At 42.4% G+C, this 26,358-nt stretch overlaps 2 protein-coding genes and 1 long non-coding RNA gene across 12 annotated transcripts in view; 1 reads left to right on the top strand and 2 right to left on the bottom strand.

Annotated features, from left to right (window-relative positions):
• Positions 1-1,026: 1,026 nt before the first annotated feature.
• Atoh1 (atonal bHLH transcription factor 1) lies at positions 1,027-3,122 on the bottom strand. The gene has a single exon (NM_001109238.1). It carries the CDS (start codon positions 2,924-2,926, stop codon positions 1,871-1,873), a length of 1,056 nt encoding a protein of 351 aa, NP_001102708.1. The 5' UTR covers positions 2,927-3,122; the 3' UTR covers positions 1,027-1,870.
• A 174-nt stretch (positions 3,123-3,296) lies between these two features.
• LOC120102494 (uncharacterized) lies at positions 3,297-22,710 on the top strand. Of its 9 annotated transcripts, XR_010065817.1 has the most exons (4): positions 4,011-4,191; positions 4,467-4,582; positions 20,085-20,242; positions 21,818-22,710. It is a non-coding gene; the product is annotated as an uncharacterized LOC120102494 (long non-coding RNA). The 9 variants fall into 9 exon arrangements; XR_010065816.1 differs by lacking the exons at positions 4,011-4,191; positions 20,085-20,242 and adding an exon at positions 3,297-3,665; XR_010065812.1 differs by lacking the exons at positions 4,011-4,191; positions 20,085-20,242 and adding an exon at positions 3,297-3,665 and having other exon boundaries at positions 4,467-4,864.
• The window catches only part of Grid2 (glutamate ionotropic receptor delta type subunit 2), a 1,477,190-nt gene continuing 1,473,532 nt past the window's right edge, over positions 22,701-26,358 (bottom strand). The window contains exon 16 of one of the 2 annotated variants that reach the window (XM_017592903.3): positions 22,701-26,346. In XM_017592903.3, coding sequence (XP_017448392.1) covers positions 26,188-26,346 — 159 coding nt within the window. In that variant the 3' untranslated portion in view covers positions 22,701-26,187. The remainder of the gene's footprint in view (positions 26,347-26,358) is intronic. The other variant, XM_039108399.2, reaches the window with a different exon arrangement.

Genomic DNA, 26,358 nt, shown 5'->3' with positions numbered 1-26,358 from the left:
GCCAGCAAGAGTTCTGCAATTCTTCCACAATGGAGGAAAACCTTTGCTTCCTGGGCAAGCACTTTTTTTTTTTTCAGCTGCAATCTGTGAATTTAGTTTTCCTACTAAAGTGATGACAGAGTAGGATACAAAACCTAGTAAACTAACGCCTCTTATTTTGTGGGGTACCTTCATTTAATTATGACAAAGAAGGCAATGAATTTGCTTATAGCGCACCCCTCAAATTCAGAGATGTTTACTGGGCAGAGTATTTTGGAGACTTGAGTTTAATGAACAGTACTTCACCTAAATTAATCAATCAAATGCATTGCAAAAGTTCCGATTTCTCTTCTCCACACACTTTGCATTAGCTTTCCTAAGATCTCTGGTCCTGGGATCCCAGAATAGATTTCTACCCCATGTGGACACCTGGGGTGAGCGTCATAGGTCTCTTAAGTTCTCTTAAGAATGTACTTGACTGTTTTGTTCTGGGGGAAAATTAAAGACAAATGCTAGTTTTGAGTTGGAAGAAGTGAGCTTGAAAAGAAAAAAATACCTCACTGGCGGCCAGCAATAGTAAAGCAAGTATCTAGTCTTCTAGCTTCTTATGTTGAAACAATGGTTGCCAACCTATCCTTCCCCTCAAGTCCTTTACCATTGTCCCCTCTTCTCTTGTAGATACCTCTCCCCTATAGATCATGAGTTGTGTACCTGAAAGTTTCCAGATATTTTTTGTTGAGTGTAAACAGGTATTTCTATGATATTAACCATCATGGACCAGAGCCATGGAGACAGAGAGCACTGGCTTCTCCTGGAGATTGTTGACTCTAGAAGTAAGGACACAGAGATCCTGGCCACCCAAAGGCAAGCCATGATGCAAAGCTGGGTACATTTGATCTCACAATTTATTGTGCATCCGATGCTACTGGAAGGTAATAGGTTTGCAACAGTCGTCGAAACAGCAAGTCTCATAATTTCTACACCGTCACTTACAAATTATTATTTTTTAAATATTTTACTGGAATAGAACACGTGACAACTAAAAGGTGGTTTTTTCAAGTTTATTTTATCATTTGTAAAGAGCATACATACATAAATCAATGGCAACTGGATTTGCTAAATCAAAATAAAATGATCTCGAGTAGAAAATGTAAAAAAAAAAAGCAAATAAGTAGAAATGGGTCCAAATACGCGATAATAAATAACTTTTCTAATGTTAACAAAGCAAAATAAAATTGACCAAATGCCTTTGACACTACATGTTTTTTTAATTTTCATTTGCAAAAACAAACATTTGCAAAGAGTTTAAGGATTACGAGTGGCTATTTTTAAAATCAAAAGTTGGTCTGCAATTGGCAGTTGAGTTTCTTCAAGGCGGCACAGCAGCCAGTGATGAAGTGCGTGTTCTGGGTCCGCTAGACACACTCGGTGTTTAAGCTCTACAGATTCTCTTATCTGTCCCATGCATTTTAACAACTCAATAGTTCGTGTTCAGTTAAGCACCGAATGCGCTTGGGGAAACAACTTCGAAGACTAACTCCCTTACGAGTGAGTGAGCGCAACACACCAGGATGAACGCCCAAGGTATAAAATTAAGTGAAACCCAGACCAGAGACAGAGATACGACATTTTAGCAGCATATTGGCAGCACGGACTATGGGACGATGACATGTAAAGGTACATATAATGACACTGAATCTATATACAGAGGAAGCAGAAGGTAGGAGGAAGGGGTTTGGAAGAGCCGCAGCCCTCCGAAGTCACATCGTTGCTAACAAAGATCACGTAGAGCAAAAATTAAAGGGTGGTGGAAGGGATATTTGTCGCGGGACTTCCCCGCGCGCTGGGAAGGGCTTTTGGTTGTCTCAGTTTTCAGGGTGCTGTTGTCTTCCTAACTGGCCTCGTCAGAGTCACTGTAATGAGAGTGGGGGGAAAACTCTCCGTCACTTCTGTGGGACCTGGGAGATGTTTTGCTGCTGTCCTCCGGTACTGGCTGCAGGATGCCCCCGGGCAGCGAAGGCGACAGGTCCTTCTGTGCCATCATCGCTGTTAGGGCCCGGTCCTCGAAAGCTGGAAAGTGCAAAGCGTCCAGCTGCACTGAATAACCCCCGGAGGAAGCTGGGGTGGAGAAGCGAGTCCGGCAAGCTCCAGGCGGGGTGGGTCTCGGGCCCCCTCCCGGGGCTGGCTGAGCCCCAGCTACCGCAGAGGCGCCTGCTCCTCCTTCATAAGAGGCGGCTGCGCGAAGGTGATGGTGGTCATTTTTGCAGGAGGCTGCTGGCGGCGGTGGCTGCTCTCCGACACTGGGAGTCTGCAGCAACTCCGACAGGGCGTTGATGTAGATCTGGGCCATCTGCAGGGTCTCATATTTGGACAGCTTCTTGTCGTTGTTGAAGGACGGGATAACGTTGCGCAGCTGGTCGAAGGCGTGGTTCAGCCCGTGCATCCTGCGCCGCTCCCTTGCGTTTGCTGCCAGTCGCCTTTGCTTCTGTACCCCATTCACCTGTTTGCTGGAAGGGGCTCGCTGGCGGCTGCAGCCCAGCTCGTCTACTACAACCCCGCCCTTCAGCTTGCACAGTTGTTCCCGCACTTTCACCGGCCCGGGGCTCTTGCTGAGGCCGCCGCAGCCGCTTCTCCTTACCAGCTCACCCTGGCCGTCAGCCTCGTCCCCGGGCGCCGCGGCCTCGGAGGCACCCAGCTCGGGAGAATGCAGCAGATACTGGGCGGCGCGTGCCGTGCAGAGGCCCTGCAAAGTGGGAGTCAGCCAGGCGCGTGGGTCGGTGCTATCCAGGAGGGACAGTTCTGCCGGGTAGACCGGATGGTCTCTCGCCTGTAGGGTAGCAGGTGGCTGTGGCGTCAGCTGAGGGATGTGGTGCGGCTGGGGATGGCGATGGTGGTCCCCCAACTCTTTTACCTCAGCCCACTCTTCTGCATGCAGCAGGCGGGACATCGCAATGCACTGGCTCGGAGGTGCCTTGTTAGAGGAGGTGCTGGCAACCCAGTTCAACGAAGGGGGAAAGCCCCGAACAACAACAACAAAAACCTTCCTAGTCTCTTCTGCAAGGTCTGATTTTTTTTTTCTCCTCTCACCCTCCCCCTCTCACTCGGAGATCGCACACCAGGTCGCGTGCAACGAAGCTTCTCCGGTTGCTGAAGGCGCTGCGCCCCTTTAAAAAGCGGCACGCGCCAGTGTATCTCCCCCGGCTCCCCTCCCAGCCCCCTCCTTGCGCCAGTCGCGTGTCTGCTCAGTCAAAGAAGGGGGCGGGCAGGCGCGTGCGAGGAGCCAATCAAAGAGTTTTTACACCCAGAGAAAAGTTACTGTGTGCAGAGGACTCCAGCTCCGGCTCTGAAAAAAAAAAAAAAAAATTTCCCCCTAGTCCCTCCAGTCAGTTCTGGAAATTCATATGTTAATTGCGGGGCTGTAATTCGACTCCTGAGGGTGTCACCTCCCAGACGGCAAGAGTGCGGGTAATGGGGGAGGAGCGGGTTCCAGGCTGGTGTCCGAGCTGTCCGGGCTTAGACTGGAGCCTGGGTAGGCGGCTCCGGGCCAAGCTGGACGCGCCTGGTGCCTTCAGGGCACCAACCTAGAGAAACCCGCTTGCCTTGAGATCCCTTCAAGCCTGGATCACAGCTCCCAAGAAACTCGTAAAACCGCTCATGTGCAATGTGACAGAAATACGTACAGAGAGGTGTGTATAAAGTTCTTACCTATTGTACATTTAATTTGTAGAAGTGTATTAAGTGGCGTCTAATTAAAAATCAGAACAAGGTGAAACCCATTCACCTTCTGGGAACATATTTCTTAATTTTTAACTATGTCTGCATCTCTTGGTCCACATCGTACTTTATGTAGTAGTTTTCTTTTAATGGAAAGTAAAGCTGCGGCATAGTTATACCAAAAATCGGGATTGCCCTAGGCGCCTTTCATCGGGTTCCTCGGCGCCTGTTAGGGTCTCAATCTGCAAAAGCCTTTCGCAGAGGATGTCGCGCTAGGGCTGAGGTATCGCAAGGCATCATCCAAACAGTTTCAACACTCAGAGCGTAGAGCCACAGGAAGCTGCCAGAATTAGTGCAAAAGGTCCTTGAGTTCTTTGTGATTATGGGCGTTATGAAACGGCTGCCTCGGGAGGCCCCGGTTTACTAGTGCGCGTGGCTTCTTGCGCAAACGCCCAGAAACCACGGTCAAACCCACCTGCCCCGCTCTGTTTAGTTAAGGTGTTCACTCCCTCTATAAACCGCTCCCCTCCTACCTCTTTAGCTCTCAGCCTAGTAGTTTGCCACAAAGAGCCAATCAGAAACTTCCTGGCTCGAGACACGCCCAAGCTTGCTCCTAGTGATCTCCAGCTTGGGGCTCTCTGAGTCCCCAGGCACTAGAGTGGGTGGCAACTGTGGCTGGTGCTTTCGATTTCCAGGGTGGTTGCTATCCTAAAAGGACTTTCGTCTTCCGGCAGATGGTACCGCAGTAAGCTCCCTGAAACCTGTCTTTGCAGGGTCCAGTGCCGTTGAAATGTTCCGCTAGCAGGGACTTGATCCAACCTGCCATCTGGAGCTCGTTGTGCGAAGGATTTCAGCTGCTGGAGTAAACGAGTGTTTTTATCTCAACAAGGTAGAGAAGGGCAGAAGAGAGTTCAAAGTTAACCGTGATACATCACCCTTCACCTGCTTCTCTATTTCAAGTGTGCTCATTTACTAGTATATAAGAACAGTCCTGGGCCTTCCGATACTGGCAAACAGAAAGATCAGAGGAGCCCTTTTCTTAAAGAGTTTAAGCGCTGCAGAAATAAATACGCTAGCGATAGATGATAGACAGGCAAATCGAGAAGCACCCCCAAACCTAAAAATACAAAACAAAACCAAAAACCAACCATCGATGACAATAAAGGACAAGGTACATGTCTTAATTTGGAGCGTACAGTATTCTCTCGAAGTTTTGGAGACTAACCTGGATACTGGTTGAAGTCAACCAGCAGTCACTGTACGTAGCTTTACTAACTTCATGCTCAAATTTTCCTTAGATTTCTGTCCTCCGGATATTTTATTTGCATTTTAAATCTGACCACAAAACTTCAAAGATAACCCTTTTCCTTTATGCTCAGACAGACTTAAGGACTATAGACAAATGGTTATGCAACACTTTTTATTCCATTGGTCTTAATTTATCAGACTTAACCTCACACTCACGAGTGTAACTTCTTTTTCAAGAGCAAATCTCACTTTTGTGTAAAGAAATGGATTATCTTAGAACTTCTAGGGACTATATGTCCATTTCTGTGATTAGTAGTGTGATATTTCTTTGGCTTTTGACTATGGATCTGTTTCTCTTCTCTTTCTCTTTTCCATAAGCTGACTAAGACAGGCAGGAGTGTGCACATGGGATTGGCGCCTACTTAATGTAAACAGTTTCCCTGGTGGAGTGGAGTGAATACTCATGGTTCTGGATGGTGCAATAGCAGCTCAGCTTGAAGCATTTGCTGGGTGTAGACACCAGATAAATTGCAAAAAATTGGATAGAAAAATAAATACTTGAGAAAAATGTCAAAGGCTCATCACTATCAGAGATCTACTTAGAAATATATAAATTTAAAAAAAGTGGGTTAAAATTTGAGTTTTTTATTTGGATTTAAAGTTTTGAATGCACATGAATAAATGATATACAAATACAAAATAGATACAGCGTAAGAGTGGAATTAGAACACCTAAATGTATTTCTTTTTTTTTTTTTCCGGAGCTGGGGACTGAACCCAGGGCCTTGGGCTTGCTAGGCAAGCGCTCTACCTCTGAGCTAAATCCCCAGCCCCTAGATGTATTTCTATGTTTAATCTTTCCACTCTCAGAGCCTGACATCAGCCATGAGCATAGCCAATCAGACTTGAAGTTTCCAAACAGGATCCAGAGTTCTTGGGAGACTTAGTTTCCAGAATAAGACCGGAAGCACATGCATGTGAACGAATCGTGTGCGTGCGCGCGCGCGCGCACACACACACACACACACACACACTCACACACACATATACACACACATTCACAAACATACTCACATGCTCACACTTTTATACACACTCTCATAGACGTCACACACATACACACACACACGCACTCACACATACACACACATTCACACACATACTCACATGCTCACACTTTTATACACACACTCATAGACATTCACACACATACACACAAACTTACACACACACACACACACACACACTCACACAGTAAGGGAGCACTCAGAGATGATGGAGATGTGACAAAAGATCACAGAAGTCTGCTTGAAGCAGCTTTCAACAACATTCAGGACATTTTCAGTATCAAAATACGTAAGAGTAATGTCAAACTACCTATACTTTTGCAAAATGGAATCTATAAGTTATTAATATGGACAGAGTAAATAAGTTCACTGAATGTTTTGTAAGTAATACTTGCAATGTGGTACTTTTAAAAAAAAGCTGACTATCACCCAGGACTCTCATTGGCTTAATTACAGGGCTGAAATTCACATCACCAGGAACGATAGAAGTGAACGTATTTGGTGTTTTTTAGGACGCTGAGTCTGCTTCATTTCTACGATGGTGTTATCCAAAATGCCCGTCCTTAATCCAATTGAGAGAAAACGTTACTCCTAACTGGGATGCATTGTAGAAAACAGTAACTATTAAAACTGTCAAGATTACAGAATCGAATGCCATCAACCTTTCCTGGCTGGCAGGGAATGAAGGACCTTGATGATGCAGTTGAGGCCTGATTCCACGCTGGACCGTCGCTATTAGGCCACACTGTTAGAAAACTAACAAAACTTACCAGGAAAGACATGACATTTGATTTGGCAGATTTGATGGCTACTCTGTGGCTTTGTAAGAGGACAACCTCCTTTTAAAGGAATGTTTGGGCCACAGTGACCTTATTTGCTCATGTGCATCCAACACTTTCTCTACCTAGGATTAGCACATATGTACTCTTTCTTTCTCGCCTGTTCTTTCCTCGCCTAACTAGGGTGAAAAGCAGCCAGCTTCCCTGAGGCTCACATAATAGACCCCAGAACAGAATGCCACACAGCCAGGATACAGGGGGACACAGCAGATAAATATTAAACAGTCACACTAATAATTATTTGACAATGACTACCAATACTAAAGAAAATAAATATAGTGTACCACAAGAGTTACACCACAAGAGGATATTGCTACAGGAATCACGGACTGTTCCTTTGGAAGTCGAGTGCATTATATTAATCTGTTCTGTCTCCCTGCATCCTGGCTGGAGTGGAAGCTGGCTACTTTTCACTCTAGGTGAGCAATCTTTATTGTTTATTGAATCAGTGCTTGGAGAGGTGCTCTAGAAGATATTTCTAAGAGACACAAAGCCACACTCTTCATGCTGATGCCGACAAGTCCTTCTGCATAATGTCCTCCTATCTTCTCGTCCACTCTTTCAGTATTGCTTTTTACAGGTCCCTGATTGGTCAGCTACGCCCAAGGAATGTTCATGCAGTCTTACCTTAGGCTACTTCCCTCTTTCCTCGAAGCTTGTAACAAAACTGACTATACAGGGCATCCTTTCAACCTTCCATTACAGCACTGGGCCAGACTAATTCACAAGAGGCCTCTGTCACCTTGCAAACATAACAAGTCATGTCATCCCAAACTGTGCCCTAGTATCTCCTTCTGTTTCTCCTCTGGTAGCCACCTAATGTTTACACATTGGTGTAACTAAATAATGGAATACCTGAGCATCTGCCTATGTAACTTGCTCATGCTCCTGAATTTACTCATTTTGATCTGGAATGTACTATTTCCACAATGTACCAAATTATTATTGTGCCCTCTTCCTCAAACTTAGGAATCGATATGGCATCTAGATCAAAGTATGTAGTTACTGTTGCAAAGTGACTTACACTAAGCTGGCAGCTCAGTCTTTCTTAGCTATACTAGCACACCAGGATCCACTTTGGAAATGGTGGGTACCTGTCTGATGTAGACAGCATGGCTTTGCTTCAAGACCTTATAGGTCTTTTCCATGGCAAGAGTGTGCAAAGGACCATTGATTCTAAAGCTCTAAAAACCCTCTGGTGTTGTTGTATAATTATAAAAGCAAAATGATGTCTTTTATCCCCCACTATGTCCAGCACCACAGTGCCCCAAGATATCTGCTAGATGTCTTGTCTTAAACACACATCTCAACTCCATGACAGTCCAGTGTTTTTAGCCGCCACACACTCTCTCACGCTTAAATCTGCACATGAAAGAACACACAACACAATAACCTCTGATCCAATTGATAAGATATAATTGCCCACCTAGACATACAAAGTCCTGTACACGTCCATCCCTTAAGAACATCCATAACAACCTGTAAATACACAGAGTGGAATCTTTTTTTTTTTTATTAACTTGAGTATTTCTTATATACATTTTGAGTGTTATTCCCTTTCCCGGTATCCGGGCAAACATCCCCCTCCCCCCTCCCCTTCCTTATGGGTGTTCCCCTCCCAACCCTCCCCCCATTGCCGCCCTCCCCCCACCAGTCTAGTTCACTGGGGGTTCAGTCTTAGCAGGACCCAGGGCTTCCCCTTCCACTGGTGCTCTTACTAGGATATGCATTGCTACCTATGAGGTCAGAGTCCAGGGTCAGTCCATGTATAGTCTTTAGGTAGTGGCTTAGTCCCTGGAAGCTCTGGTTGCTTGGCATTGTTGTACATATGGGGTCTCGAGCCCCTTCAAGCTCTTCCAGTTCTTTCTCTGATTCCTTCAACGGGGGTCCTATTCTCAGTTCAGTGGTTTGCTGCTGGCATTCGCCTCTGTATTTGACAGAGTGGAATCTTAACAGCAGCCTCCATGTTCTTTGCATGGTTACTCTACTCTTCTGTTCCCTTCTCCTCCTTTTCCTTCAAGCTTTTTTCCCGCCCATCCTTCCTTTTCGTCCAATGACAGGCCTCGTTCTATCCTATACCTGTTTCACCTTTATGATGACATCATCCCACACTCTGGCAACATGGGGCCTTCTCAATCACATGCTCTATGTGACAAAGATGCTTATAATAGTGATTAAAATGTGCTGCAAACTTTTACTCAAAACTAGTTTCTACCTGAGTCAAATGATAAGTGACTTGGTGATTTTTATTAAATGTGGCATGTGTTTTCAACATCCAGCCAAGGTTAATAAACATTCTTACTAAGTATCAAAGTGAGCAAGGAATAAGGACTTACCTGATTCTTTGGCAGAATCTTCACATGCCACAAGCAAAATTCTGAAACATCACCAGCTTGACAAGACCCTGAATCTTCGTAGGGTTAATTTCCCACTTTGTCCAACACGTGAATCCTAAAAGTATTCCTTACATGTCTATTTTCTCTACCTCGGGTGCAATTAAAGTGACAGTTAATAGAATGGACCACTAACCTTTGGTAGAAGATTCTGGGTATCAAGATCCCTTTATAACAAGAACTATGTTGAGACATAATGTTAACATTATTGTCCAGACCATGAACACATGTCATTGCTTAAGCCAAGCAAATGTGAACTTCTGATAGTCCTTCCTGATAACCTCCCCAGATCATTAGCTTCATGAGAAGTGTTATCATCTATGATCCATCTAGTATTTTCAGGTGTCTGAGTGGCCAAGTAATCAGGCACATCGTAAAGAGTGGGCTTCCTTTATCCATTCACAGTTCATACCTTTGAGAATGAAGGACAAAATCTCCATCATTCCATCTAGGACATTGAACATTTTCTGATTTACTCTCTTGGAGAAGGGACACATTTGGAAGCTTTAACTTATTAGTTTACTGCCATTTTGGAATCTTAATGAAGATTAGGGAGCAGTCATAAGGTTTCTGAAATTTCCTAAACACATCCACCCATGTTATTCAGTTTTCTGCTACTGTGATAAAATTTTAACCTGTTCAGGCCTTGTGCACACCGTTATAGTCTCAACGAGTTTGTATCGGTCCTGTTGTATCTGGAAGATGCTGTTTCCTTTGAGTTACCTACCACCTCTCGCTCTTAGAATTGTTCTGCCTCCTCTTTCTTACAGACTCAAGAGCCCTGTGGAGGAGTTTGTTAATGACATCCCATTTAGGTATGGATGCTCCAAAGTCATATACTTTCTACATATTGTTTAGTTGTGAGTCACCCAGCTGCTATCTTCTACAAGAAGGAGCTTCTCTGATGAGCGATGAGGGAGACACAGATCTATCGGAATAGCAGTGTGTCCCTAGACATCATTTTATTGCTATCTTCCTTTAGCAGAACAATCATAATAGGTTTTTCCCTAGACCCACAACCTATCTCCCTACCTCACTGCAAATTCTTGGCCACTTTAGCCAGGTATGGGTTCTATCTCACAGCCTTAAGTCCATTTTAAAAGTAGTTATTTACTACCATGGTATTTACTACCACAGTTGTACTGGTGTATCTTGCAGTCAGAGCTCTGTTGCAGGGCACAAGGCTTGTGACTAAGTGAAACTGATGATCACTTCTCTCTGATAGAATGCAGAGTACCTTCCAGGACAATGAATGATAGTCCACAGAAATGAAGCTTCACTGGTCAGGAGGTTCACTTCTCCATGTTTGGTGACATAAGTGACTTGTCTTCTGCAGTAGAGCATAAGGCTCTGGAAAGTAAGCAATAGCTTTGGCAGTGACCTATGATGTTTGTGGGTAGTGGTGGTCTAGAGGCCTTTTTGGCCAATGATTTGACAAGATGTAACCAACCCATTTCCGGCACTAGAGGTTTTACTTTTGACATAAGGTGTCTAGTTAGAGTGTTGTATCCCTTATTATATGATGACTTCATTTGCATACACTTCATATATACATATATTTTAGGAAGTATCTACAGTAGTAGGTTTCCATATGGCTTCTCAAAAGATCTCTAGTGTTAGTTATTCCTCCCCATCACCCCTCCTTTACTTTGCCCTCCCATTCACACCCCCATTTGAATCCCCTTATTCTACTTTCCCTGATTATCTCTGTTTTAAGTGTTCCTTTATAGAGATTATATATTTCACCTTCCCTCTCTTCCTTCCAAACCCACTATCTCCTGTACCCATCCTTTCCTTCTTCCAAATTTATGCCACCACTTTTTAAAATTAATTGTTGTTACACACATGCGCGCGCACGCGCACGCGCACACACACACACACACACACACACACACACACACACACACACCTTCCTAAATACAACCTGCTCAGACTGTATAATGTTACTTGTATGTACGTTGTCAGAGCTGACCATTTTGGTATTGAATAGCAAGTTGGTGAATTTTCCCTAAGGAAGACTATTTCTCTTGCTCTCCACATTCCTTAAGTGGCTGTATTTCTCGTTCTCTGTGTAGGATCAAACAAAGCCTTGTGGGCTTTCCTCAGTCCTCTTTGGTGTGTTCACTGATGCAATCCTTGTTCAGCTCACATTTGGGCAGACTTTATGAGTGTAGCTTCTGACATTGTTAAGAGACACAATCTCACAGCATGACCCATCTTCCATAGGGTTACTTGAACCTCAGATGTGGGGGTTCTTTTGTAGAAGCATCTATTAGGACTAGACTCCACAACTTTGCATTTTTTTTTCTCTCCCCTCCCCACAACTTTGCATTTTGATTGGTTGTGATTTTCTATGGTGGTCTCCATATGTCACAAACAACACTTCTTTGATAAGGGATGAGGACTAAGGATAAATATTTAAAATGTAGTTCAGGTTAATGCTGGTTTAGGAAAGTGGCCATTGTAGATTCTTCCCCAAGATCCATGACTTCACGAGCCGAAGGCAGTTGGCTAGGTTTCCAGTATCAGCCATAGCTTCCCTGCTGGTAAGCAGGCCTTAAGTCCAAGTAGAGAGCCTAGTTCTTTCTACCAAGATATGCATGCCACTACCGAATCCTTATGGTTACTGTGCCATGCTGCCTTTTTATGTCTTTATAATACTACGCTCTATTTTTCTTTACTTGAAAGATCTCTTTCTCCATGACTGGTCCCTTACTAGCTACCTAATCTTTGTGATTATTTGGACTAAAACACACATATCTAAAGTTTAAAAGCCACCATCCACCACGTGAAAGAAAATACGCAACATTTGTCTTGGGGGGGGGGGGTTGGTTGTTTTGCTCAGGGTGACTGTTTTCTAGCTCTGTCGATTTATCTGCAATTTTTATAATTTCATTTTTCTAACCAGCTAAGTACATTCCATTGCTTAAACATCCAACATTTTTCTTATCCATTCATGTGTTGGTAGAGCTCTAGACTCCTTCTAATTTCTGGTGTTACGAATGCAGCAGCAATGAACACATCTCTCTATAGTAAGAGACAAAGACCTTTGGCTCTGTGCCCAAGAGTGATACAGTGGAGCTTTTGGTAGATCAAGTTTTTAAAGAACCTGCACTTTGATTTCTACAGTGGCTGTACCAGTTTGCACTCTCCCCAGCAGTGAATGGATGTCCCTTTCCCAGCATCTTCATCAGCATCACCAGTCATTTGTTTTATTGTTCTTAGCCACTCTGACTGGGGTAAGGTGAAATCTCAATGCAGTTTTAATTTGTAGCTTTCTGATGATTAAAGATGCTTCATCATTTTAAAAGTGTTTCTGGGGCATTTGTATTTAGTCTGTTTTAGAACTCTTTGTTTAGTTCAACTTGGACAAAATCCTAGCACTGATAAAGGGAAATGGACACAAAGTCTTTCCCCTAACCAGGAAGCTATTTACAATTTGCAATTGATACCTGGTGGGAAAAGGAATATCAGTTTTCTTCATTGAAGTGTCATTGAATATATTGTCCACACTCCAAAGCAGGCCCATGCCCAGTAGTAGTTGGTCACCGTACAATGGATTCCATGCTTCCCCCCTCACCCGTGAATTAAGGCAAAGCAAAACACATGTTCAACCCATATAGAAGGGGAGAGGGAGGGGTTAGGGGATGTTGGCCTGGAAACCGGGATAGGTAATAACAATTGAAATGTAAATAAGAAGTACCCAATTTAATAAAGATGTAGGAAAAAAAAAGAAGTGAAAAAAAAACCCAAAAATACACATGTTCAAAATATATTATATAAAAATATTTCAAATGAAAATTCAAAAAAGAAGTTTACTTATCTGGCAGTTCTAGAGTTTCGGTGGCATGGTGTGAGCATGGTTTGGCTCTGGTCAACCTTGGCATCATTACAGCAAGAGTGCTGTGCAAGGGGATAGTCATGTGACAAGATAGGAAGCCAGTATATGTGTGTGTGTGTGTGTGTGTGTGTGTGCGCGCGCACGCTCTGATCACTAGTTCTTTTCTGACATTAACTTGTGGCCCTGTATAAACTACTCCAAACTCATCTATGTCCCTGTTCCAGCTGTTTAAGGAACTTTGTAGGTCTTGCTTCTTAAAGTCACATCACCAGTTATTGTGGTTACACTGAAATAACAGTTTCTATCCCTGATTTGCCTGAGAGATCAGTTACACTTCGATCACAGTGCCATACACCCAAAGTTCTGAGGGAGTAGAAAAGGACTGCACTTGTACACACTGAGCCCTTAGTTGTGTAAGCACAGGTGGGACTTTGCTTACCAGCAGGACCTTTATGTTTTGGGTTTTCTGGTGGTCCTGTCACTTTACAGTGGCTTTGTTCCTCAGGTATGCATGGCACCTATTTATAGATTCAAGGATTCTTCACGGCATCTGGACTCTGTATTGATTGGGTCAACTAGGAAAAGATTAGTGAAGTATTTTTTATTATTGTTATTATTTGTTTTTGCTTTTTTTCTACAACCAGTTGTTCTAGACACTTTTTGTCCATTTTGGTTATAATGATTAAGAAATACCCTGGTGAACTATTGGAGTGTTTCCCCTGTCAGTATTACAACAAACCCTTAAGTTAGGGTTATCTAGGGAAACAGAACCAAGAAGATATTTAAAAAAAATAGAGTTGTCATGTCACACATGCAGATCTACCACAGTGTGTCTGAACTTATGTGAAGTACTGGGCCCTGTGTGTCAGATGACATATACATATACATGCCTCTGCCTCCTGAATGCTGGGATTAAAGGCATGTGCCTCCACCACCTGGTTATATTTTTCCAATACACCCTGTGGTGTAGCCACACAGTGATGTTAACAGCTCTCCCTGTTCTGTACACCAGTGTGTCCTTTGTACTGCTACTCCTGTACATTGGCATTGATTTGAGTAAGTTAGGACCCCTTTAACATAAGCACTGTGGCACTGTGATACGAAGGCAGTCCATAACCCAGATGCATACTGATTGGGCTGGACAGAGGGATCATTTATATTTCAGGCTGGAAATAAATGGATGATGTGATATTTCATCATGTTTTTGAGAACAACATAGTATTTATTATTTTTAAATTATCTATACATGTAGGTTTATGTTTATTTGAGTGAAGGTGTTAGATAAGTCTGCAAGGGTATCAGATGCCCTGTATCTGGAGTTACAGATGATTCTAAGTTCCCATGGGTGTTGGGAACTGAACTCAGTCCTCTGGAAGAACAGTAAATGATCCTAACCATTGATCCATTTTTTTTGGCCCCATACAAAACACAATTTAAAACCAATAAATTATTTGTTTCTAGAACTTTCTATTTAGCATTTTCAGATTGTAGATTGCAGGCTATTTCAACCCATAGGAAGCACAATATGGATGAAGTGGGACCACCATACACTTATTCAAAGACTGGTGCAGACAATGGAAGTATCCAAGGATGACTCTATAAGTCAGGGCAGCAGGCTAGAGAATTCTAGAGTTGTGAGAAGAATATTTTATCTTCTAGAATCTGCCAGTTTTGCGCTTTAGCCTTTCAACTGATTAGATGAAGCCAATATACTTTACTGAGAGTAGTCATCTTTCCTCAAGGTCACCTGATGGCAAACATGAACTATATTTATGAGATAGCCTCAGAGCAACAAGAAGATTAGTGTTTGAATATTTTAGTCTCATTCATTGATACAAACATAACCATTCAACAAATTATTGCAAACCTAGTACCTTGATGTCACACAAATTTACTGCCTTAGAGATCCTGGACTTTAGAGGTTTGAACTCAGTATCACTAAGCCAAAGACAAGATATGAACAGGAACATATTTCTTTCTGAGACTCAGAACATGATTTCCTTTTTTCTCTTCCAGCTTGTTCAGGTCACCTGTATTTCATCTTGCACGTGGATGTGATGGCTATTTTTGGTTGTCAACATGATTATGTCTGGAATGAACTACAATCCAGAAATACAGGGCATACTTGTGAGAGATAATTTTGCTTGGTTTGAAGTGCTTAAATCCATGTCTAGTCTGGACATTTGAGGTCTGAACACACTCAAACACACACACACACACACACACACACACACACACACACATCTAACTTCTGTCTCCTTCATTCTCTTATAAAAATCTTTGTGATTATAGGAAACATAGCTAAACAAAATTTCCCCATGCCAAGACTCTGATAGACTCACAGCAACAGCTCTCCTTTCTTCTGTGAAATATCAGATGACTTTAAGGTTGGAGAATCAACATGTGAATGTCTTTGGGAATGTTGGCTATTTATCCTCATACACTATCAATATCTACTGGCTTTAGAAACTGTTGCCACAGGTCTTGATAGTTAGGGTCTCTGCTTTTCATCTTAAGTCATACTACCTGGCCCCTACTCTTCTAGAAGCCTGTGTTTGCCGTGCCACTGAGTAAATAGCAGTCTACAGCTGCTCTCTCAAAGATGCTCAGACTAGAAAGATCGCTGCTTCTCTGTACTGTCCATGTTGCTGGTCATGGTGAGCCAAGCTTGTTAACTCAGCGCTCAGGAGACTGAAGCAAGGCAATTATGACTTTAAGGCAAGTTTAGGCTACATAGCAAATCCTGCCTCTGCCCCAGTAACAATGAAGGCAGAAAAAAGAAATCCTACAAAATCAATCCTCACACTATACTGTCCTCCTGATTTATTTAGTTATTAAAGTGTTTTCTGGGATTTTCTTGGAGGCTCTGCTCTTTGCCAGGAAATCCAGTTTGGAATGTCTCCTTCCACAGCCTCCCCAGCCACTCTTCTCATCATTTGACATTTCTACCTTATTTACTGTTTTTAGATGCTTCTGTTAAGTTTAAGAAACACACCCTAGCAAAGTCTTAGGACTTTCAGCACATCAAACTAAAGTGACAGGATTCTGCTATGCTACTAGGCTGCCTTCCCATGCTTAGCTGATGCTGCTCCCCAGTCTGTCCCCTAAGGATTCCTTTAGGACATGCACTCTGAATTCCTGTCATTTGGTATCTGAAGGTGTTACAGAATTTTGTTGAAGTTTTTCTTTCCTTTCAAAATAAAAACAACACTTCTCTAGGTGGGCTGTGCTAAGCATTGGTCCTAACTCTACATCTGTAAACTATATAGTAGATGGGGTGTATCTTCATGACGGAAACCACTGTTTTGAATGGTATCATACCTGATGTTTCTGTATGGCCTTAAAGTTAGCTCCTTTGAAAGCTCCATGGAGAGCTCCATAGAGAGCAGGTCACCTCTGAAGGTTGAGGTGTTTCAGCTGATTATGAGGGTTTAGGCAAATCCAGTAATGTCTTCTTTGAGTTTTGGGGTTTCCATTTCCCCAGCCAAGATCTTGAGTTTTATATGGTAAATTGTGTGGCAAATCTCTTATGCACCCTTTCCAGCCTGTAATGCCCTCTGGCTGTTATAGATGCAGGTGTCAAGGTGACTTTCTTAATTGTACATTCTAATCTTATCGATGCTTGGACCCATCATCTTCTTTTGAGAAGTAGTATTTAAAAATAACCTACCATGTCCATCCTTTATGACAGTCACTGCTGATATTTCTCTACAACTGTAGGGATATTAGTGAGCCAGTACCCTCCTAGCCAGTATCCTGTCTTACATCAACACAGATGACATTCAATAGTTCAATAGTTACCCTTCAAAGGGAATCATATCCCTCTAAGCACTAACAAAGAGGACAGTCTCTTGCTGTGTGGCCAGTGAGGGGTCCATGGCAGCAGTTCATCTCTGGACTACTTCCAGTACAAAATTTTTTCATCTCTCCAAAGTAGATCCTTAGACAATGGATGAGTCACTCTTACAAAATCACTTGTTAGAGGGCACATAATTATGCTTGTCTCTAAATATTTGATAGTGTACATGCTCCATTTTACTTTTAATTTAATTTCCTCACTCTGATAATTAGACTTTGTTTTGCTCTTGGAAATGCTATTTTCACTAAAGTTTGTTATTTCTGCAAAAATTACTAGGATATATTAATTATACATAACAATGGACTTCACTGTGGTACTTCACAGATGTATATAATGTATTTCAATCCATATCTTCTTCTCTTTTGTCCTCTTCCCACTTCATCTGACCCATTTATTTTTCCTAGTTGGTCCCTTTCTATTTTTGTGTTTTTGTGTGTGTTTGAGACCCAGTGAGCTTTATTATAGTTGCTTATAGGAGCATAGGTAAGAGGTTATTTCCTGTGTTCATGGGCACCCAGTGACTGTGCTATTGAAGAAACTGTCTCCTCCTCCACTACCATTAGCTGCCTGCAGAGCTTCAGGGAGGGTTAGGTTCTCAGAGCCCCTCCATCATTTCTGACAGGATGTCAACAGTCCCAGGGTTGTATGAGTCTTGCACAGACAACCTTAGCTGCTGCTGCGAGGTAACAAGCTGAGTGGCCATGTAACATCCTCCCATATTCTTTGTCTTCTCTGTCAAAAACAGTGTTCCCTTGGCCTTTCAGGAATTGGTATTGAGGTCCAATTGATTGAACTGAGCATTCAATGCGTTAATTTCCAACACCTTGTTCAGTCATTATTCCCTCCCCCTAAAACAAAACAAACTGGCAGCCACACTACTGCATGCATATGAGCACAAGTTATTAACAAGGTAACTTTATAAGTACATTCTGTCCACTTACCAGCTTCTGCTCTAGGGCTGAGGACAACCCCATCATGGCTTTTAGTATGCTGCATGTGAATTTGCTTCTGTAGAGAAGCCTTAACTCAATTCCAAGAAAGTGGTTCATTATTTTCAAAACATACTTGTCACTGCTGCACCAGTGGGCACATCTTGCTTGTCTGGTTGGCAGTACAGCTCCTGGTTATCAGTGCTGAGTATGACTGTTGATCACGATTCCACTGCAGCAGCTGACATGGCATCTTGAACTCAAAGGACCTGGTAAGAGACAGGATCTTCCAGCTCAATTTCTCCGTGTCTTCTGCCTAGAGTATGCGGTATCTTTGGCAGTAGAGTCTGACCTTCTGGTAGTAGCATTGACCATGGCTTGTATGCACACTTTTGATTTTAGTTTTTGAAACAGAGTATCCCATAGCCCAAGCTATTCTCACATTCTCTGTGTAGGCTAAGATGCCCCAGATCTTCTGATCCTCCTGTTTTGACCTCTAAGGTGCCACCATACCCGGCTTTATGCAATGACTGAAGATTTAGTTCAAGGCTTCATGCATGTATGGTAGCACGCAGGCAGACATAGTTCTGGAGAAGCAGCTGAGGGTTCTAAATCTGGATCCACAGGCAACAGGAAGAGAGAGAGAGAGAGAGAGAGAGAGAGAGAGAGAGAGAGAGAGAGAGAGAGAGAGAATGACTGACTCTGGGCTTGGAATGGGCTCTTTGATACCTCAAAGCCCACCTGCTGTAAAACTTCCTGTAGCAAGGCCATACCTTCTAATCCTTTCAAATAGTTCCAGTCTCTGGTTACAAAGCATTCAGATATATAAACCTATGGGGGCTGCTCTCATTCAAACCATCATACATGCTTTGCAGCACTAGATCACACCCATAGCTAATATGTTATGCAAAATAAACTCAGAGGGAATAAAAATTAATATAAAACCATGACATTGGAATATGAAACTATGAAATCTAATCACCTCTAGAAGGTAAAGTAAGCCTTTAATTGAAATCAAATTATGTAAGGAAGTCTCTACATAATCACTGGAAGATTCCAAAGCATAGTAACTACACTAGTTATTTTCCTATGGCTGTGATAAAACACCATGATCAAGACAACTTATAAACCAAACCAAACCAACCAACCAACCAACCAACCATGCAAACATTTAATTGGGCTTGTGGTTTCAGAAGTTTAGAGTTTATACTGATAGAATAAAGGCATGTTGGCTGGAACAGCTGAGACATTAAATAATTTCCTCCTTATATTTATTTTAAATATTCTAAAACACATTTTAATTATGTGGGTTTGTGCACTTGAGTACTCTTGGAGGACAGAGATGTCAGATACCCCTGCAACTGGAGTTACAAGCTGCCAGATGTAAGTGCTGGGAATTGAACTCAGATCTTCTCTAAGAACAGTGTGAACTATTTATGACTAAGCTGTCTATCCTGCCCAATAGCTCTCATCTTGATCTATAATTAGAAGGCAGAAGGCAGAAGGCAGAAGGAACACTGGAAATTGCCCAGTCTTTTAAAACCTTAGAACCTACCACCAGTGACACATTTTCTCTGACAAAGCCACACCTCATACAAACATATGAGCCCATATGGGACTCATCCTCAGCCAAAGTAATTACATACCTGCTTACTTACCTTCCTACCTACCTACCTATCTACCTACCTACCTACATACCTAGTTTGGATTGTAATATTCCTAAGATTTTTTTGTTTCTTTGTTTCTGTGACATAATATTTTTCTCTGTGAGCAAGCTAGAGCTCACTATTTACTTCTACTTTTAACAATAAAAATTCTAACACACAAAAATCCATAAAAGTTAAAAGTAAGTGACAAATTTGGAAAATATTTAAAACAAGTTTTAGACAGGCATCCAAGTAATTAGTCCATACAGCAGGCAATGGAATGGACAGTGTACATCTCTCCAAGAAGCAGAAGACAGAGACACAAGGATCAAGAGTTCTAACCAGCCTGGGATATATGAGACCATGTCTCAAAAGTTTAACATTAATGCTATAAAAGTGAGATTAAGGATTCTATAGGAAAGAGTAATTCTTGATAGAAAAACATACAAGTATAAGGACAGATATTCATGAAGTACCAATAAAATTGTCCATAAACTATTTTCCAAAATGGAAACAAGTGAGCAAGTGTAACTGAGTTAAGAGAGTGCAAACATTTTCTTTCACCTGTAGGAACAGAGTGTGTTCACTGACCTTTCTACCACACTTCAGATGTCCAGATGCTGGGGGTGTTGCGAATGGGAAGGCAGGGATAAAGAAAGAGTTGATGGGGGATAAATTCCAATTGGAGTTGATCCTGGCCAGTGGCAAGTGTGAGTGCTTCTGTATCTGTGAGTATCCATTATTAGCTCCTTACCTGCTATTCTTGTAAGGATGTTTAACAGCTAGCAGCTTTACATATATTGTGCCTGTGACAGCATTGCAAAAACAAAATCCTTGGTACCATGCAAATGAATATCTCCAAGTGCATTGCAGCCAATGATAACATTGAGCTCCTGGTCCTCCTGCTTCTCGGAGAGATGTACAGTGTTGGTTCCATTGCCTGTTGTATAGATTGAATCCACGGTTTCCTTCAATACAGGTATATTGGGAGCAATAAGAAGAAAAACCAATACAAAACAGAAAAAAAAAAAACCCAGCTATGTTCATTGCTTTTCTTATCATCAGGATCAAATACCTGACAAGAAGCAACTTAAGAGAGAAAAGGTTTCTTTTGTTTTACAGTTTGCAACAATTCAGTTCATCATTGTGGAAAAGCAGGGCAGAAGGCACACAAGGCAGCTGGTTACTCCTGGCAACCAGGAGACAAATAGAAGGATGTCTTTTTCATCTAATTCTCTTTTCACTCAGTCCAGGACCCGAGCACCTGGGGTCATACGGCCTATGTTCAGGGTGGACCTCCTTCTTCAATTAAACCTCCCTGGAAAGGCCCTAAAGAACATCCAGAAGATTCTCTCCTAGAGACCCCGAATCCCAATTAGGTTCCCAATCAAGATTAACTCACACCAATGGATTATAAATCTAAGATGGTAGCATGCAAGGGACCACAGCCACGTAAGATGATTTCTGCCTCGTCTCCCCTGGCAGTTTCCTCTCTGGATGTGGATTATTTCCCACTCACTTCTATTACACACTTCCTGCCATTTTATTTTATGTTCAAGTCTCCAGTCACCTGACCAGCTCTCAGAGGCCTGGGCTAGCTCTCAGAGGTTCATTAGCACTTCAGTTCTTAGGTGAGCCTAGCTGACTCCATGTCTGAACCTTCTCTATGCCCCCACCCTGTCCCCCTGTCCACCTGTCCCTCCTCACTGTGCTTTAGCTAAACCCCTACTTCTTCCCATACATCTTCCAGATTGGGTCCAGCTTCTTTGTCATAGGCTTTTTCCTTCTCTCAGGTGTTTGTCACAGCTAGTAAACACATATACTTGTTGGCTTGGAGTTTAAGGACCTTTTCTAAGACCAGAGTGTGGCTGCTATAGCATCATTCACTGTTTTGTCCATTTGAATCTGTAATTCAGTTGGAACTTGGCATAAATGGAAACAAATATAGTCAGGATCTTATTTTAGTTCTTTCAAAGAAAATTTTACTTGCTGCTAAAGTTTGATCTAGTTTAAAAAAAAGACGAAGAAAAAGAAATCTGCCAACCTTCAGTATAAAAAGTATTTTTATTTATGGAGAAAAAGATTGTTTATGAAAAAGTTAGTATTATGTTTACACTAGAGATGACTGAAAGGGGAATGAAAGTATGTTTATTTGGAATAATTTTTACCAATCACTTTTACATGGATATTGACTCTGAAATAAATTGTATTTAGCAAAGAGTGGCTGAGTATTTGGGCTTGGTTTTTTTGAGGATGTTGTTTATGATTGGCAGTTAGAATTTTTCTAATTCTTATATTTATAGGTACTCTGCTCAATAAAACTGTCTCCATTCACTCTGGACTTTATGAAGAATGTGAGAGTGTTTGAGCAGGAAGACTGAGCCCACACCAAGGTTATAAAGCAGTTGCCATTTACTAAGCCGTCTGTGTAAAGGTGGTTCTCTGCACGTTGGACAGGCCACAGAACAACTTCAGCTCTTCTGGTGACTTCCAGGTTTCACACTACGGAGGCTCTTACTGTGTCCCTGAGGTTGCTCTGTAGATTATATTTCTTGATTCTTCACCCAATGTCTGCAATCCAATTACACTGACTCAAGCCTTACCAGGATCCTTTAGAACAATCAACAAGCAATCATTTAGAACCACAAAACATTTTACCAAAAGGAGTGAGCGCTTAGCTTGAAAGTGTACGGAATTCAGACACGAGTTGCAGAAATTTCCTGCTTCTTTTTGCCATTGTGTCTGTTGGCTGCAGTCCATCTGCTGCTGGAACTTCTAACAGTTCCCTGAAAAGCATAGCACTCTTGCCAGCTACGGGCTCTGCTTGGCTACTCCTTCCTGCAAAATGCTGCCTTCATTATTTTTTTCCTCCCATATGTCTGCCTCTCACCAGGTGATTTCTTCATCCTGTTGGGACAGACGGAGGGGTGATCACTTCTGAGTTTTAGAAGGGAGTTACAATTTGCAGATTGAGATTTGACGCAAATGCTCACTGTTAGCTGCCTTGGAAATTTCCTGTGCTGATTCTTCCTGTGTTTCACTATAATTGCTTCCACCTCACTTGCATGTTGGCTATGTTAGAACATCTTCTCCCTCCCATAACCTGGAGAAGGCATGTGCAGACAAATGATCAATCAAAATAGCTCAAACATGCTGAGTTTTCATAACTTAATAAAGGAATTGGAGTTCAACCACAGAAGTATTTATTGACAAAATTTTATTGATAAAATAACATTAAAGATTTATGAACAAATTAAAAATTTCTGGAAAAGAAAATTACATCGGCCAGGATGTAAAATATCCAAAAAACAAAAAAACAAAAATGTATATCTAGGTCTGTGGTAAGGAAGGGTTTTCTATTCTAGATTGCCTATGTTAAGCAACATCAATAATAATGAGAGTTTTATTTCTGAGAAAGGAACGAACTATGACATAAGTCTGGACGTCACAAGAAAGGCTACTGTGATGTAATGTTATGTGGAGTGGATGGTCCATCTTCTACCTAGTCTTCATCACTCTGATACCTGTTCCAACATCTTAATTTGCCTTCCTGCTTGGCTCTGCTGCCCTTCCTCAGCTGGCCCTGACCTGTAGAATGTCTTGTTTCATAAGCCTGGGCTGCCAGTTCAGTGACAGCTTTCCCTCCTGGCTTGGGTCTGCTCTTTGCTGGTCCTTTGGCCCGATGCCTCTGACCTTGGGTGGTTGCTGCTTTGAGTCTGCCTGGCTTTCTTCCCAAAGCAAGTGGTGATTATGAACTATAATAGAAGACATTGTTTTAAATTGTCAGCTTGCTTTAGGTACTGAAGCTGCAGTATCAGCATCTTAAGAACTTTTCAGTGTATTTGGTTAGCTAATCTCACACAGCAAGGAGGAGATGGTTGATTATTTTCTATGCTTTATTTAAAAAACACTAAGATTAACATGAATAATTTTTAACCCTTTACTTCCCTTCCTTGTTCTTGACTCTTGAGGAAAGATTCCAATGGAAAGTTTTCTGTTAGAGGGTTGTGTTCCTTTGGGCAGCAATTCTATCAGTTTGGATGTCAGGCTCATGGATTTTGAGAGGAATGCTTTGAAGTGTAATGGTTGGGTCTCAGTGGCTTCACCAGATTGCGATTTCCACTTGAACTTCTGCATAAGACTGAAATAGTCAGGTTTGTCCTGGGGTAGATGAGGACACATTCATTGCTACTGAACTCAGATTAGATCAACTGTTCAGCGTCCATATTACGTCATCAGGAATCAAGTTCATTCAGGCTCAGCCACAACGATAGACAAGAAAATAGGTAGCATTTCTCCCTGTTCCACAGCTTTATTTTGTGATGTGGTGTGTGTACCTGTGTCTTTGCCTCTGTGTACACATGTGACTGTGTGGGTGATATACACAGGCACTACAACCTTAAGGTGAAGAACAGCATCCAAGTGACCCTGTGACTATGTGTGTACATGTGCATGTATGTGTGCATGCACATGGGATTGTGGCTCTGTGTGTGTGTTTGCCCATGTGCCTGTGCTTGTGTTTGTGATTGTACTTGTGCCTGTGTGTGTGTGTGTGTGTGTGTGTGTGTGTGTAAGTGATATCTCTGAGACATGTAACCAAAGCAACTTTTATCATCAGTACATTGGACAGAGATGGAGTAGACAAGTAAAATCACAATGCAGAAAGCTAAGTTGCTGTGAGGCATAGAGGATAAAAGAAGAAACATGACACCACATTCTTGCTTTAATTAATACCTAGGAAGTTCCCATTAGTTAATTTGTAATAGTTCAGGCAATCATGGACGCCTGCATTTTATTTATCTAGGTTAGTGAATAATCCCTTATTTTATTTTGGGAGGCCTGTGCTCCATTAGAGAGGTTGGTGGTTCCTTGTGCAGTCAAGATGACACCATGAACTCCCACAGCATGCCTGGTTTTCTGGAACTAAAGACAAGTTCTCTGCTATGAGCCCTAGGGATAACCATTCCTGAAGGAGGTTAGCAGGTTCATGTGTGTTAATGGTGGAATGTCTGCCTGACACAGGGGTCCTGGCTTTGCGCCTTTACTTTACCTCTGACTTTCTGGAAAACATTGGCATTTCTGTGTTGAAGCCAGATATCCAGGAAGGAATGACCTTGAACCTTATCTCTGTGCAAGGTGAAGGCTGGGTAAGAGAATGTCCTGTGACAAATGCTGGTATTGTATTTGACAGTATGGATCAAGAACCCATGGTGATGAAAAGTTGACAGCTAGCAAGGTGCTTTTACATACAGTTTCAGCACTCACAACAACCCTGTGAGGTAGGAACAGCAGATAACAATTTATTTTTTACTTTCAAAGACAGACACCAAAGACCACAGAGTGTACGTAATTTTCCCTCAGTCATAGCAATTAGCAGGACCCAAATAGGATAACATGTCTTCTGACTTCACAGTCTGATTTTCACCTGTAAGCTACTGCAGGAATGTTTTCAAGTTGGTTGCAGAGTGGGAAGGTACTCTGTGACAAGACATGTAATTTGTTTGCAAGTCAGGTGGCTTAGAACCGATGTTTCAGCGACTAGAGCCTATTGGGTCACTACTTGTAGGGGCTTTGAGGGATCACATTCAACTTTGTATATTAGAAGATCCTCTAGGAGTCATACTGGCCTCCCTGGGGTCAAGAAGCAGAAATGCAATTCTCATGGCTATCAACTCACTGAGATAGACTCACTAGATTGATTTATCTGACCTCCCCATTGGAATGTAAACTTCTGGGGGCAAGAACATGACTTACTCATTGTATTCCCAGAATTCAGTGCAGAGCCAGGTCCTTATGAAGACTGAATTCACAAGGACTTTGTTTGCATCACAAACTGCTTCAGAGTTTCATTGGTAAGAGATTGTTCTCATGGAATAGACCTTGGAAACCTCAGTTGTCTTGGTGGAAGGGTGATACACACAGGCACTATAACCTTAAGGTGACAAACAGCATCCAAGTAACCCTTGTTTACAATGAAAGATCTACTTTTTATGGATTTGAGTTAGAGGCTCTCCATTAGTCAAAAATCCATGTGAAGTGTATATATTTTGGTCTCTGAGTAAAGGTAATGTTTTTTAGCATGGAGAAAATTAGACCTGTGGTAATTATGAACATGTCATTATTTTAGTAATATGGAGAAAAAATTATGACAAAATATGATTAATCACAGTCACAACTGATTCAGTGAGGGCTGGAAGAGGGCTCTACTTTTCTCTGGTTAAGTTTGCCAAGGCACGTTCTCCTTGGTTCTTCACATCTCCCTGTATCCCATCCATCAGAAGTCTGAGGACCCAGGTGAATCTTGCACGGAGGAAGCTGGGGATAACACTACTGTGAGTCACACTTGCACCTCAGTGTGAGTGCACTTGACCGGGACACATGGGCAAACAGTCCACAAACAGTCCACGATGAGTAGGGACCATCGTTCCCAGGCTAATAGGCTGGCCCAGGCAGGATTCGGAGCCTGTAGCAGAAAGCAGCAGCCATTTGCTGCTCTTCAGTGGGGCAAGTGCAACAGGTTGTTACAGCCTGGTGAAGACAGCTTCTTGAATGGAAGAAGGGCTTTAAATTCAGGAGACAGTGTATCAGCTCACCAGTGCGTGGTTCTCAGGATCAAATGAGTCCTGGAATCAAGAAGTGGGAAAGGGTTCAGCAGGTCCAGGGCTGGTAGAGATTAGGGGTCATCAAGAGGCCTTCCTAGCTGTGTAGAGTGGTGTAGGCCATGGCTGGATGCCTGGTTTTTCCAGTCATTACCGCCAAGCTTCAGACACGGCCTTAGCGGCCAAGCATTGGTTCTTTCAGACACTGCAGCTTCATTTGGCAGGGCTGGAGCCTGTGAAGAGAC

Source organism: Rattus norvegicus, chromosome 4, assembly GCF_036323735.1.
Source record: "Rattus norvegicus strain BN/NHsdMcwi chromosome 4, GRCr8, whole genome shotgun sequence".
NCBI lineage: Eukaryota > Metazoa > Chordata > Mammalia > Rodentia > Muridae > Rattus > Rattus norvegicus.
Note: the sequence above shows the minus strand (reverse complement) of the source record. Positions and strands in the feature narration are given on the sequence as shown.